We start from the raw sequence: 14,392 nt of genomic DNA, 5'->3' as shown, positions 1-14,392 counted from the left end.
ATCCCAGGCACGTGGCTGCCTTGTGGTTTAGCCTCCGGCTGCTCCAAGGGAACAGGACATCCTTCCTGGCCTTCACTGTGTTCAGGAGCTCACTAGGTCAACATCACCGAATCTTGGGACTGGTCTCCTCGACACCATTGTTGCAAGTTGGCTAGGGTTAGCTGAGCAAGTGCAGTTTAAGTGCTGCTCACCTTGTTTGCGGGGGCGAGCTGGCCAACGCAGTCCCGGTGAATCAGCTGGCAAGCAGTCATTTGTGGCGATAAGCCCGTGAGGCCTCATTTAGTGGACCTATTAACGTTGAATAGCGTTGCCGGCCTCGCTGGGCCAAGCTCTGGCAATTCCCATCCGCTACCACGCATAGAAATTTTTCCATTGAGTCGTGCCCATAGAATATAAAAGCAAGAAAGTTATGCCAAATCGTTATAAAATAATGATTAGGCTCTAGCTGCAGTATCATGTTCAGATCTGGGTAGCATACTTTAAGAAGGTTATCAAGTCTTGAGGGTGAGTGCAGATTAGATTTCTAAGAATATCCAACAGATGAGAGATTTGAGATAAGTGCAAAGACTGGAGAAGCTGCAATGTTCTCTTTAGAAGGTTAAGAGGCTATTTTATCGGTGTTCAAAATTATCAACTGTTTTGACAGAGCAAATAAGCAGAAACTGTTATCAGTGGCACGACTGTCGATAACCAGAAGGCGCTATTCTTTTCCATTTGTTCGTGGGATGTGAGCATGGCTAAATCCATCACCAATTCTCCTCAAGAATTATTAGTGGTGGGCTACTTTCTTGAAACGCTGCAGGTATACCCACTGTGCTGTTAGGGAAGGAGTTTAAGGGTTTTGACCCAGCGCCAGTGAGGGCTATTCCATCACTCTCCTGATGCGTACCCTATAAATAGCGGACAGGCTTTGGGTAGTTAAGAAGTGAGTTACTCTCCACAGAATTTCCAGCCTATGTCTTGCTCTTGTAACCACAGTATTTATATGGCTATTCCAGTTAAGTTTCTGGTCAGCAGTGATTCCAAGGATGTTATAGTGGGCGATTCAGTGATGGCAATGCTGTTAAATTTCAAGAGGAAATAGCTAGTTTCTTGTTTGTTAGAGATGGCAATGGCTTGGAACTTGTATGAATTTTACTTGCTACTTGTCAGCACAATCCTGAATGTTGTCCAGGTCTTGCTTCTTGCTACAACAGTTATTGTAGTTTATGCAGTGCCCTTTCCTGTCCGTGTCCTTGGAATAAATCTAACTTAATTTAATAATCTTTATTGCCACGAGTAGGCTTACATTAACACTGCAATGAAGTTGCTGTGAAAGGCCCCCAGTTGCCACACTCCAGTACCTGTTTGGATACACAGAGGGAGAATTCAGAATGTCCAAATCACCTCACAAGCACGTCTTTCGGGACTTGTGGGAGGAAATCGAAACACGTGGAGGAAACCCACGCAGCCACAGGGAGAACGTGCAGACTCCGCACATACGGTGACCTGAGTCGGGAATCAAACCTGGGACCCTGGCACTGTGAAGCCATAGTGCTAAATTTTCTGCCAAATGTATGGGCTGAAGGCGCGTTGCTCTTAATTGGACCTGTGCCCATATGTTAGGACTAATGAGTCACTCTCTCATGATGGCCACAATGATGTCTGTTGTGGGCAATCTAAGTGTTGTGTTATTGTAATTGGGGATGGTGGAAATAAATAAAGTGAGCAGGACTATTTTGGGGTCTGAACTACTTATGCTGCCGGAAAGACCGAAATGTAAATTTATTCCAATCTATAAAACATCCCTCAGATCAGTATGCGGATGGTTCCATAAAATGTTTAATTTTGATTTACGTGCCAATTTTAACCATAAGGTAATAAATCTGCTGAGCAGCAAAGCAGAGAGAAGATTCCATTTCCGTAATTACTTTGTTGTTAAAAATCTATTTTTGAATTAAAATAGTTGGGGAAGGGCCCATGGGCTATTCTGTATCCTTCGTCAGGAAATTGAGAGATATGGGGCGCGATTCTCCCAAAACGGGAGAAATCGTAAAGCTGCCGTAAAACCCGGGCGGGTTTTACGGCAGCGCGCCCCTTCCCGACCGGGGACCGATTCTGGTCCCCGGTCGGGGCTAGCAGCCCGACGCCGTAGGCTCCGGCAAGACGGGCTTAACGAAAATCGTTAAGCCCGCTTGCCGGAGTTAGCGCCGGCTGACGCGTCATATGACGTCAGCCGCGCATGCGCAGTTTGGAAGACTCCAACCCGCGCATGCGCGGGTGACGTCATCGCGTTTTGCGCGAAACCCGCGCATGCGCGGGCCGGGTTGCCCCTCAGCCGCCCCACGAATGGATACTGCGGGGCGGCGGAAGGACAAGTAGTGCGCGAGCATCGGGCCCGCTGCCCGCGATCGGTGGGCACCGATCGCGGGCCCATGGCACCCTTGGCACGGCCGTGGTACGGCCGTGCCAATCAGTGCCATGGTTATTAATAGCGAGTTTGTGACGCCGTTTTTACGAACGGCAAGACCAGGTGTGTTTGCCGTTCGTAAAAACGGCGGAAAGGGCTGGGACTTCGGCCCATCTAACAGCTGAGAATCGCTGCCGGCCGTAAAAAAACGGCGGCAGCGATTCAGGTCGGGACTTCGGCGGGGGGGGGGGGGGGGGGGAGAGAATAGCGGGAGGGCGGCAAAAATGTCGGGAAGGCCCTCCCGCTATTCTCCCACCTGTCGTGGGGGGCGGAGAATTTCGCCCATGTTTTTTGGGGTGGGATTTTCCACAACCCCGCCCCCCCTTCCTCCTATGTGCATGTTTTGCGGCCGCGAAAGAGGCTCATCATTGGCCAGTGGCGAGATCTTTAGGTCCCGTTGCTGTAAATGGATTTTCCCATTGTTTGCACTCCCCGCCGCCAGGGAAGCCACCTTTGTTTGGTAAATGTTCTGAACATCGATTTGAACAAATTATAGAGCATAACCCTTTCTATCAGAAATTTTTGTCAATGTGAAATAGATTATCACAGTTACCCATTACTGTTTCCGTGGTGTTTAATTATTCAGTGTTTGATTATGTGTATCTGTTGACTTCTCTGTCCTGTGTGCCGTTAGGCAAATCTGAGTGTGGTTACAGAGAAAGAAACTAAACTGAAGCAAGGTGCTTTAGGCTTTGGAGTAGACATTTTACAAGCATTGTAAATAAAATGCTTGTTCAGACAGAGAAACTGGTGCATCATTGCTGCATATAAGCGAGGCATAAAATACAACAATTGGTGTTGAGATGGAGATTGTTTACATTTACCAACTCCAACATCTCCCCTTTCTTCTCTGGGAGATCTACCCAAGCCAGGGGATCTATGGATTTCAAGGTCCAAGTCCCACTTGCTCGCTATGAGGATGGACAGTCCGTATGTAGTAGCGACCTGCAGGAGAGTGATACTCATGGAGCAGGAGGCCAGTACATATGCAATCAGCACACAGAAAACATCTCTGTTTGATATATTGGTAAGTACTCCTGAAAATACTTTGGACCATAGTAAAGTGTGATGATCAAATGATATGTGTTCTGCCAAAGATGTCAGGGAGCCCATCATGGTCAGAGATCATCAAAAATGTGCCCAAATTGTGGAGATATTCATTGGTTCCCAACACCATATTCAGGTGAAGGGAAAATGTGTAACCCTGCTTAATGTGGAATCATTTGGCAAAGGTGAGCAGGTTGTCGAAGAAGAGTGCTTCATCGGTTCGAAGTGGGGGAGTTTCTTTCTGCAAATGTATAAATTCTAGGATGGCAAAATACAGATCAGTTAAAGGAATTTTCGGTTGAGATTACAGGCATTGCAGTGTTGCTTCTTATTGAAGTTGGTGTAAAATGGTCTGAGTCACAAGCTCTACTGTTGTTATTTTTGGCAGATTTCTCTCGCTCCTGTGAGAGACACCTTACAAACACTTCATTATTCCAGTTTCGAGAATAATTCCAGTTCCAGTGAACTTCAAAAATGTCACTCTAGACAGGTTCGCAGTCTATGTCGTCTGGTCAGGATCTACATAGCCAAAGGCGAGAAGCTTTATGGGGGTAAACCTTTTTGATAAGGTTGGCTTTTAACATGAAGGCATCATCAAAGTACACATTAACTTGACTGATGATGTGGACTATGCACAACGGTATCATTCCTGACTCATCAGATTTATGATATGGAGATGCCGGCATTGGACTGGGGTGAGCACAGTAAGAAGTCTTACAACACCAGGTTAAAGTTCAACAGGTTTTAGCAGAAACCTGTTGGACTTTAACCTGGTGCTGGAAGACTTCTTACTGTCATCAGATTTATGGTAATGTCACACCTCATGTCGACATGTCAATTTTGCCAGTTTCAAAAATTTGGGACGGTTGTCATCTGTATTCTGTGCTGCAGTGTTACAGGAGGTGAAATTACTTGAACCGGGCAGTATCATTGAGCGAAACAACTCATCTTCATGGTTATTGAACCTAATCATTGCATAACGCAATCAAACTTCATCACATCTGGTGGATCCAACAGTAGTGGAACAATGGTCAGCAGTGTTGCTTCACAGCATCACGGATCTGGGATCAATTCTGGCCTTGGGTGATTGTCTGTGCATGGGGAGTTTGTATGTTCTCCCCATGTTTGCATGGGTTTTCTCCGGTTTCCTCTCACAGTCCAAAGATGTTCAGGTTAGAAGGATTGGCCATGGTAAATTGCCCCTTAGTGTCCAAAGGTGTGCAGGTTAGGTGGGGTTATGGGGTTACAGAGATTTGGTGGGGTAATGAGCCTCAGTAGGGTGCTCCTATTGAGGGTTGGTGCAGACTTGATGGGCAATGGTCTCCTTCTGCACTGTAGGGATTCTACGGCTAAATACCCTCTCATAAAGTTTCTAATGCACACTTCCCAATGATGCCTATGTGAACCAACCATTCAGAACATTACTGAAGTGATTATTCTGTAGCTTTTACCATTTATTGTGCCTTTGAATTTCAGGTTGCCAGTAAAGGCCATAGCTTCCATCTCCAGAACATTGGAACTGCTGGATGCCTCAAAGTTGTGCTGGGAAGCACTCCCAGGAAGTTCCTGGTAAGGTTTGCACAGCAAAGCATGGAAATTCCCCTGCAGTGGGAACCATCTGAAAATGTGATTTAAATCACAAGCTTCAGATGGTTCTGATTGTGTTACATCAATAATATCAATCGCTACTAAGAAAATGTTGGAATACTTAAAAACACTTATAACCTCTGGGTAAAAACTGTACAGACACACATTGACCTCCCATGGAACTCCCCCAACATTCCTGAACCCCTAGGGGACTCCCCATAGTCTCCAGCCACCAACTCACACGGGAACACCCTCCACCCCATAAAACTCCCCTGACCTACCAATTATCCCCTATGGGGAATCCCTCCCCCCATCAGGTTTCCCCCATGGAACTGCCTCCACCCTTTGACTACTCTCCAATGGTACTGTCTACCCCAGCCTCATGGGGACTCCCTCCCCCCCCCTCCCATAGGGCTACCCATCCCCACAAGGTTCTATCTTCCACCATCCCCCATGGGGACGCCCCCCTCAAGACCAAACCCGACCCCCCTGCTAAGACCCACGCTGATTGTTATCACCCCATCAAGGGCAGAACCATGCCGCCAAGGCCTGTCTTGAACCCACATCGCGCCAAGGCCCAATCCAAATCCTACCACCCACCAAGACCCAATCCGGCACCCCCACCAAAGCCCGAGCCAAATCAATCCCCCCCCCCCCCCAAAAATCCTAATCACCTACCTTACATATTTACTTTCTCCTTGGCTTACCAAAGGCATCTAAATCTTGCTGGATCTTTAAACTTACCTGCTTTACAGCAACTAGAACTGTAAAAAGGGAGTGTGGCCTCCTTCCTTCCAATGCAGCAGAGCTTGCCTGAATACCTCAGGAACATGCTGCCCTGCACAGTTATGCCTGCCCTGAGAAGGAAGGTTGGGCGAGACAGGTTTGAAAAAATTTGAAGGTAACACAGGCAATCAACTCTGAGTCGACTCTGAATCGACTCTTGCGAATTCTTCAGGGGCTCTACACCTTTGCTTTAGCTGGACCACTTTGAAAGTCTTTCATAACTTTTAGTGATAAGTTAGGAGAGCACAGTAAAGGCTTTTTTCATATGACTGTCTGATCGTTGCAATATACAGAGTGAAGCATAAAGTTGGGCAGTCAAGCAAAGAAACAGATAAATTATACACAGGATGAAAAAACAGAAACAAACATATGGTTGACAGATTAGTCAATGGATAGAGATGGAGATGAAGATGGATATGGAGTCTTTGCTTCTAAATGTGAAAATTAGAATTATTGCTGTACCGGCATATTTTCTGGAATACATTAGTGTGATGGACAGGGGGAGTACGGTGACAGCACAGACACATTGCTTTAAATAGAGAAACCAGCATTTCAAAAATTCACAAACATAGACCCATATTTTTCAGAATCCATTGACATCGCAGAAGCAATGCGACAAATATGATTCCAACATCTTCCTTCATTCTCAGAATGTTGTGAGTTTAGCAATATAAATTTCTCTACTTCATAAAATTAATTATAAATAAATATAAATTATTTTCCATGTAGTACTTGAAAGGAAATATTGCTGTGTTTTGAAACCTACTCACACTCAAAGGAGTAAAAGCTGTCGTTGTCCTTAAGTAATACAACATTTTAGTAACATATATTACTAGTAAGTCTCAGCATTACCACCAGGCATTATTCCATGAAATCCCTTCTCGTAAGACCTGTTATATTGTTTATTTGTACTTGTGGTGCTGTCTTTTTGTTTAGCGATAAAAATGAAACAAACAAAACCAGTTCATTTCTCGAAGTCAACTGCTGGGAAATGTGAATAAATTCAGCTTTTGATGAGATGTGCAGTGATAAGATATCCCATATGCATTAAGTAAACTGGGGATCTCACTCCAAGCCAGTACAGACATCCTGATCTGTAGAAACATGTGAAATGGATGAGCAGAAAAGGCCAGCTAGCTTATTAAACCTGCCCCACACCATGGTGACGAGAAGATCAGGATCAAACATGCCCACCTTCCCACGTAGATCCCAGATTCATCATCTCCTTCGAGAGGTGTGTACGTGCAGGTGCGATGCTTTGAAAGTTTTTATTCCTACAAAAAGGGAAATATCAGATATGAATGTATGATTACAATACCTTCTTTTAATTTCTGCTCATTAGCTCCCCCTCTTTTCTGTGCACAGTAAACCTCTCGTGTCTGTATGCCTCCTCCACACAAGGCTGATTGATTGCTTCTGCGCCGGTCCTGCTGACTGAGTAGAGGTGTCACCTGGCACTCATTCCAGTCTGTGGTTTTCCAGATATACCTAATGGAAAATGAAAGCAGCATATGGTTTCCTTTCTTTCTATTTGTAGATCTCTATACATCAGAAATTTCACTGAAATAAATCAAAACTTACATTTATGCTCATTGATTAATGCATTCTAATAGTTCAACATTTTAATGTGCTGGACTCAGAATTTCTCACTATCCAAGTCTTTAGTGTTATTCTGTATAATTAAAATCATCTGTCTACATATGTAAAAAATGTTATAAAATAACCATGTTTAAAATGTAATTGCTAACCAAAAGATAAGAATCATAGAATAGATTTATAGAATCTCGACAGTGCAGAATTATGCCATTCAGCCCATCAAGTCTGCAATGCCCCTCTGAAAGTGCACTCTACCTAGGCCCAGTCACGAGCCTCTTATCCCACCTAACTGATGGACACTCAGGGGCAATTTAACATGGTAAATCCACCTAAGCTGCACATTTTTGGATTGTGGGAGAAAACCACAGCACCCGAAGGAAACCCTCGCAGACTCGGGGAGAATTTGCAAACTCCGCACAGACAGTCACTGAAGGTCTGAATCAAGCCCGGACCCTGGTGCCGTGAGGCAGCAGAGCGCTAACAGTAAGGTAAGGTAAAGTCGCCAGAGTTCCAGATGACCATGGGCTTCTTTCCCCCTTGAGGGGTAGAGCTGATTGGTGGTAATTTAACCTGAGGATCAGCACAGGCGAGGGACAAGGTTGAGAAGGGAGGCCTTCATGAATAACCTCAGCCGGTACGCGAATTGAACCTGCACTGCTGGCCTTGCTTTGCATCACAAACCATCTGCTTAACCAAATGAGCTAAACCCGCCCCAAATTTTGAATTGGGATTTGAACGAGGGTCCCTGGGTCTTGTCCTGGATTACAAGTCCAGTGAAAATATCACGACAACACTGCTCACCGAATTACTTAAGAGATGTAAGGGGCGGAATTGGGGGGGGTCGGAGAATCGCCCAGGGCCGGTGTCAATCCGCCCCCGCCTATCCCGAATTCTCCGCCCCCCCGAGATTTGGCGGGGGCAGGAATTGCGCCGCGCCGGTCAGCGGGCCCCCCGCGGCAATTCTCCGGCCCACTGCTGACAGGCTTTTCCCGCCAGCGTGGTTTAAACCACCACTAGTGCTGGCGGGATTGGTGGCGCAAGCGGGCTCTGGGGTCCTAGGGGGGGCGCAGGGCGATCTGACCTGGGGGGTGCCCCTCGGTTGCCTGGCCCGCGATCGGGGCCCACCAATCGGAGGGTGGGCCTGTGCCGTCGGGGCACTCTTTTTCTTCCGCCCTGTCATGTCTTCACCCCTGACGCACCGGTGCATGCGCGGACTTCCGCTGGCCGGCGAAGACATTTCGGCCTCGGCTGGCGTGGCGCCAAAGGCCATTCGCCCGGCCGGCGGAGTGGGAGCCACTCTGGCGTGGGCCTAGCCCCTCAATGTGAGGGCTTGGCCCCTAAAGGTGCGGAATCTCCGCACCTTTGGGGCGGCCCGACGCCGGAGTGGTTCACGCCACTCTGTCCCACCGGGACCCCCCGCCCCGCCGTGTAGGAGAGAATCCCGGTCAAGGTCTTTGAATAGCTCCTGAATTGGAACATATTTTCAGCATTAGAATTCACAGAATCACAGAATAATACAGCACAGAAGAGGCCCTTCAGCACATCGAATCTGCATGATGCATGAAAAACACCTGACTCGCCTACTAATCCAATTTTGCCAGTAATTGGCCCATAGCCTTGAATGTTATGATGTACCAAGTGCTCATCCAGGTACTTTTTAAAGGATGTGAGGCAACAAGTGGTGTAGCACTGTGGCTTCACAGTGCCAGGGTCCCAGGTTCGATTCCCCGCTCGGACACTGTCTGTGTGGAGTCTGCACGTTCTCCCCGTGTCTGGTGGGTTTCCTCCGGGTGGTTCGGTTTCCTCCCACAGTCCAAAGGCGTGCAGATAGGTGGATTGGCCAGGCTAAATTGCCCTAGGTGGCCAAAAAGGTTAGGAGGGGTTATTGGGTTACGGGGATAGGGTGGAAGTGAGGGCTTAAGTGGGTGCAGACTTGATGGGTCGAATGGCCTCCTTCTGCACTGCATGTTCCATGTTAACTCCCATGGAAGGTAGTATGGGCGGCACTTCACAGTCAGGTATTCCAGGTCCAGGCAGCGTTTTTTTTGTCAGGGTCGCCACATCCAAGTACCAGGAGGAGTTGATGAGGAGGCAAACCCCATCATCCTTCGCTTTGCCTCATGATGCCATGTAGTCCATCCAATGTACTGAGAAGCCATGAGGTTCCATGTGGAACCATGTCAAAGGCTTTTCTGAAATCCATGTAAACAACATCAACTACACTACCCTCATATCCACACCTGGTCACATGCTCAAAAAATTCAATCAAATTTATTAGGTATGACCTCCCTCTGACAAAGCCATGCTGACGATTCCTGGTCAAACCTTGCCTCTCCAAGTGGAGATAGATTCTCTCCTTCAGAATTTTCTCCATTAGTTTCCCCACCACTAACGTGAAGCTGACTGGTTTGTAGTTCCCTAGCTTATCTCTGTAACCTTTCTTAAATAGTGAGACCATATTAGCTGTTCCCTAGTCCTCTGGAACAACCCCCCCCACCCCTAAGGCCAGTGAGGAATTAAACATTTAGGTCAAAGTCGCTTCCCACGGCATCCTGGGACACAATTCATCCAGAACTGGAGATTTGTTCACTTTTAAGCCTGAATATTAACGTGAATATTTAGTTTTGCCAATATTGTGAACTGAGACATGGACTTACATTTTAAATCTTACATTATGAACTACTGGGTCCAACTCTCTGAGAATAATTTACTGGCAATGTTTAAAAGTTTTGATGGGGCATTTAGTGTGTCTTATGCTGCACTCCCATTCATATTTCTTTAATATATATCCTCTTGGCTAACTTCTAAAATTAAAATAAACTGGACAAAGACCCTTTTTAAAATGACTGAGGCCATGTCTGCCTGTGACCTTTGAAGAATAAGAGCTAATATGTCAGTTTCACGGTTAACCCTAAGCCTAATGTCACCTTGTTTTTTTTTAATGGATCCTAATCCCCTGTGGGCTACAGAGATAAAATGATGAAGTGGGAGCTATACAAATGCCACCTATGTTTCATAAGCCAAGCCTGACCAACAGGAGCCATTTTGTCTGCTAGGACAAAGGACCCACAACCTCCTTTTGAGACTTAATGATTGGAACACTATTAATCTCAGCAACCCAGTAAAAAAGATATGCAGTCTTTGCCCAACCCAAAGTGGACAGGTGGGATTCATGTGACATGACCCCTGAGCTGGTGGAACCATTAATATTGCGTTGTGCTGCTGAAATGTTCATTCTACCATTTCTACAATCAGCAAGCAGCACAGAAGAGTGGTGATCATTATCTAGCCCCATTTATACCATTTCTACTGGAACCTCTGTGCCAGTGCCACCAACACTGATTAATTTCCACATACTTATCTCATTGTGGAAGTTATCACTGCAGGAATGGTGAATTACCCAGAATCAGACTTCAACCTACCAGCCCCTGTGGTAGAATGCACCATTAGACTTTGTTGTTTGTCTCTGGATTCAGGTGAAGTAATAATGCTTTTTCCTGTCACCTTTAGCTCATAAATCCTTCTTCCTGTATCCCTCCTGTTTTAAAAATAAATTTAAAATACCCAATTCTTTTTTCTTTCCAATTAAGGGGCAATTTAGCGTAGCCAATTCACCTACCACATACATCTTTGGGTTGTGGGGGTGAGACCCACACAGACACAGGGAGAATGTGCAAACTCCACACAGACAGTAACCTGAAGCCGGGATTGAAACCTGGTCCTCAGCGCTGTAAGGCAGCAATATTAACCACTGCACCACCGGGCCAGCCTGCCTCTATCCCTCCTTCACTGTATGAGTGCACAGGGAACTATGTAGCAACCCCGCTCCCACGTTTTGAGCTTGTGCAAATAAATTAACCCACTGAGTTCATCACATCTCAAGTTTGCTGTGGGGTTATTAATATACATTGGATCACACCTAAACTGAGGGATGGGAAACACACCACCACACATAAAGGGGGAAGCCAATCAAAAGACCTTTCTGTTTATAGATGGGTGGTGAGGGGGGATATCTGGGCTGTTTAAATTAAACCCCCTTCTGTCTGGACCAATGTTCAAATTGGTTCAGCTTAGGCAATGAAGAAAGTAGTCATGGAATGAAAAGTTGTTGATGGATTTAAGCCAATACAGCTGTCTCTATGTTTGTATTATTAATTTGCACGAGTTGGGGAAAGTAAATATTCACATTTCTTAAACATTCAGCCTCTTAGGAAACAATGCGACATTTTATTTTGTGAAAGATGCATGTAGCAAAAAAGAACTTGCCTTCCTCTGAAGAAGACAGCAGCCCCAAGCTATGTAATGCTACTGAGAAGTGTGGAATGAAATGAAAGAGGGAATACATTTTGCCTCCCAGACCTGTCAAAAAATATACATGAGAAACCTAAGGAGGAAAATAGAGTAATGTACTTCATCGATTTTTGAGTGCTAGCTTTTGTAACAAATGCTGCACATCTAATTTTTTCTAAAATATCTTAGGAACAGGAGTAGGCTATTTTGGTCCTTTGGGCCTTTCCACCATAAAATTAGCTAATTGATCTGTACAGCAACTGCATTTATCTGTCTTTGGGCCCTATATGTTGGTACAGTTACCGTACAAAAATGTAGCAAATTTAGGCTTGAAAATTTTAAATGGACTTTGCATCCACTGACTTTTGAGGGAATGAGTTCCAAACTGTCACAATCTTTTGTGTTAAAATGTGCTTCCTGAGGCGCAGTGTCCAAACTGAGAATGGTACTTCAGATGTGGTCTGACTAAACATATGTACAACTGAAGTTTCACTTAATCGCAAGAGAGTTGGAATTCAAAAATGAGAAAGGACAATATTTTTGCTTATTTTTTGTACAGATGCAATAGATTTTATGGATATGCAAACTTGGACAGCGAAATCCTTTAGCACGCCCGCAGTTCCTAGTCTCTCAGCGAAGAAAAATATTTTGTCTTTCTCAGATCTCAAGTGCATCACCTCACATGTCTCCATACTGAAATCCGCCTATCTGCTCATTTAGTTTATTTGTAATTTCCATCTCCCATCTGTCATAATATACACCGGTATATCATGGTGCAGACACACACTGTTGGAGCAATTCCATGAAGGGCACTTAGGGATCGAGAAGTGCCACCGCAGGGCCAGAGGAGCCATCTACTGGCCGGGCATCAATGATGACATCGCCAATGTGGTGCTCAACTGCTCTACCTGCCAGCGTTTTCAGCCCGCACAACCACGGGAGACCCTGATGCCCCATGAGCTCGTCACATCGCCTTGACCAAAGTGGGCATCGACTTGTTCCATGCATTGGGCAGGGACCACGTCATCATCATCGACTACTTCTCCAGTTACCCGGAGGTCATCGGGCTGCACGACCTCACTTCCTCAGCTGTGATCAGGACTTGTAAGGAGAGATTTGCCCGACATGGCATTCCGCTGAAGGTCATGTCAGACAATGGCCCCTGTTTCACGAGCCAGGAATGGGCTGGCTTCGCCCGACACTACAACTTCGAGCACGTTACGACCAGTCCCCTATACCCCCAATCCAATGGGAAGGTGGCAAAGGGGTTCCACATCGTAAAGCGGCTCCTCAGCAAGGCCGCCAACGCCGGCTCAGATTTCCATCTTGCTCTGCTGGCCTATCGCTCTGCCCCGTTCTCCACCGGCCTGTCGCCTGCTCAGCTGCTAATGAACCACACCCTCAGAATGACGGTGCCATCAATTCTTGCTCCCAACCTCGATTATGCCCCCATGCTCAACCGCATGCACATGTCTCAACTGCAGCAGAAAACTTCCTACGACTCACGGGCTGCTGAGCTTCCCGACATCCATCCACGCGACAAGGTTCGCATCCACCTCCCGGATGGTGGCTGGTCTGCGCCTGCTGTCGTTCTAAGGCAGGTGGCCCCCCGCACCTTCCTGGTCCGTTACCAGATGGATCCAATCGGCGCCACAACGGGCGTGCTCTTCGCCTGGTTCCAGGGTCGTCACAGGATCCTCCAACCAGCTCTTCTACTGATCCGTCCGTGGATTGTGTGGCGCTTCCGGTCACTCTGCCTGCCCCTGACAGTGCTGCATCCCTCCCGGCTCCTGAGGTGCCAGCCATTGCCCGACCCTTGAGGCGGTCAACCAAAGTTTGTCGCCCACCTCAGAGACGGAACTTATGAACTCTGCACACATGTGGAATCTCTGAAATTGTGTTTTTCCTATATCCTTTATTGTTGCATTCGTTATCCAAAAATTTGTAAATAGATTTGTTGGTTTTTCCAGTTCATGGTAGTCATCTGCATCAGGCACCTTCCTGTGTAAATAGTCTTGTTCCCTGTATGTAGCTTTGTACATATGTCTTCGCACCTCACACGTAGCCAGGTACATTCTCCACACACCCACACTATTTATTATCACATGCCTAGATCAACATTTTTTTTATAAAAGGGGGATGTCATAATATACACTAATATATCATGGTGCAGACACACACTGATGGACACACACAGGGACCAATCAACATGCACAAACACCGCAGCCAATCACCAGTTAGAATACACACACTATAAAGGCAGAGGGCGCCATGGTTCCCGCTCATTCTGGGTGCTGCCTCTCAGTGTAACAAGAACTCATCCAACCCAGCACAGACATACAACATGTGCTGAGAGAATCAACTGGTTCGGAGTTTAAGTTATCATCAGTTAGACTCACAGTCATCGTGTGTTAGTTAGTTAGAAGTAGTTAATAAAATTGAGTTGAACCTTCATCAGTGTTGGAAGTGTCTGTTCATCTCTCAAGTCTACACTAGCCAACACTTCATCCCCAACCCCACAACCATCAACACCCCACGGATCCACTGGGACCATGTGATGGAATGGCCAGTTCGCATGCGGGGATCACCCAGGTGGACGGTGAAAAGTGCTGCCGTTGGTAGGAGTCAGACCTCATG

At 46.4% G+C, this 14,392-nt stretch overlaps 1 protein-coding gene across 5 annotated transcripts in view; it reads right to left on the bottom strand.

The window, feature by feature from the left end:
* Positions 1-14,392, bottom strand: part of thsd7ba (thrombospondin, type I, domain containing 7Ba) — a 1,373,128-nt gene that overhangs the window by 792,048 nt on the left and 566,688 nt on the right. For all 5 annotated transcript variants that reach the window (XM_038789927.1, XM_038789926.1, XM_038789930.1 and 2 more), the window contains one exon: positions 7,188-7,357. In XM_038789927.1, the coding sequence (XP_038645855.1) occupies positions 7,188-7,357 (170 nt within the window). The remainder of the gene's footprint in view (positions 1-7,187; positions 7,358-14,392) is intronic.

The sequence above is a fragment of the Scyliorhinus canicula genome, chromosome 2 (genome assembly GCF_902713615.1).
Source record: "Scyliorhinus canicula chromosome 2, sScyCan1.1, whole genome shotgun sequence".
Classification (NCBI taxonomy): Eukaryota; Metazoa; Chordata; class Chondrichthyes; order Carcharhiniformes; family Scyliorhinidae; genus Scyliorhinus; species Scyliorhinus canicula.
The sequence above is the reverse complement of the archived record's forward strand: the minus strand, read 5'-3'. Positions and strand labels throughout refer to the sequence as shown.